The 768-nt window shown below is 63.7% G+C and overlaps 1 protein-coding gene across 1 annotated transcript in view; it reads left to right on the forward strand.

The window, feature by feature from the left end:
* Positions 1–768, forward strand: part of LRP10 (low density lipoprotein receptor-related protein 10) — a 6,050-nt gene that overhangs the window by 3,850 nt on the left and 1,432 nt on the right. Inside the window, exons 6-7 of the mRNA XM_010831408.1 lie at positions 1–341; positions 693–768. The exon at positions 1–341 is cut by the window's left edge and continues 7 nt beyond it. Coding sequence (XP_010829710.1) covers positions 1–341; positions 693–768 — 417 coding nt within the window. The remainder of the gene's footprint in view (positions 342–692) is intronic.

Consider the following 768-nt stretch of genomic DNA (forward strand, 5'->3'; position numbering starts at 1 on the left):
CCCTGTGGGGCCGCCGGCACCCCTGGGGCCACAGCCTGCTACCTGCCCACTGACCGCTGTAACTACCAGACCTTCTGTGCCGATGGAGCAGATGAGAGACGCTGTCGCCACTGCCAGCCAGGCAACTTCCGGTGCCGGGATGAGAAGTGCGTGTATGAGACGTGGGTGTGCGACGGGCAGCCGGACTGTGCTGACGGCAGTGACGAGTGGGACTGCTCCTACGCCCTGCCCCGAAAGGTCATTACCGCTGCCGTCATTGGCAGCCTTGTGTGCGGCTTGCTACTGGTCATCGCCCTGGGCTGCACCTGCAAGCTCTATGCCATTCGCACCCAGGAGTACAGGTCAGTGGGAGTGCAGCTGGCAGTAGAGAAGGGGGCCCTGAGGGTGGGACAGGGCCTGTGTGGCCACAGGAGGCCTGAGGATGCGCATGTGGGGGACAGGCTCTGTGGCCAGCTGCTGGCTGCGCTCCTGGGGCTGTCTCACTTGGGGGCAGGTGTGCTCCCCTGAGGGAGGGACAGATCTAGATCTCGAAAGCCACCTCAAGGAAGGAGGGAGACCTCAGATGATTTTGGAGAGCCAGGGCATAATGCCGGGTGTCCTGGCCTGGGTGTGGAGTAAAGAGGCCTGTCTGGGCTGGGATAGGCAGCTCTGGTCACCGGCACCTGTGACTGAGCAGCCCTCATGCCTTCCAGCATCTTCGCCCCCCTCTCCCGGATGGAGGCCGAGATTGTGCAGCAGCAGGCGCCTCCCTCCTACGGGCAGCTCATT

The sequence above is a fragment of the Bison bison genome, unplaced genomic scaffold, assembly GCF_000754665.1.
Source record: "Bison bison bison isolate TAMUID 2011002044 unplaced genomic scaffold, Bison_UMD1.0 scf7180017864526, whole genome shotgun sequence".
NCBI lineage: Eukaryota > Metazoa > Chordata > Mammalia > Artiodactyla > Bovidae > Bison > Bison bison.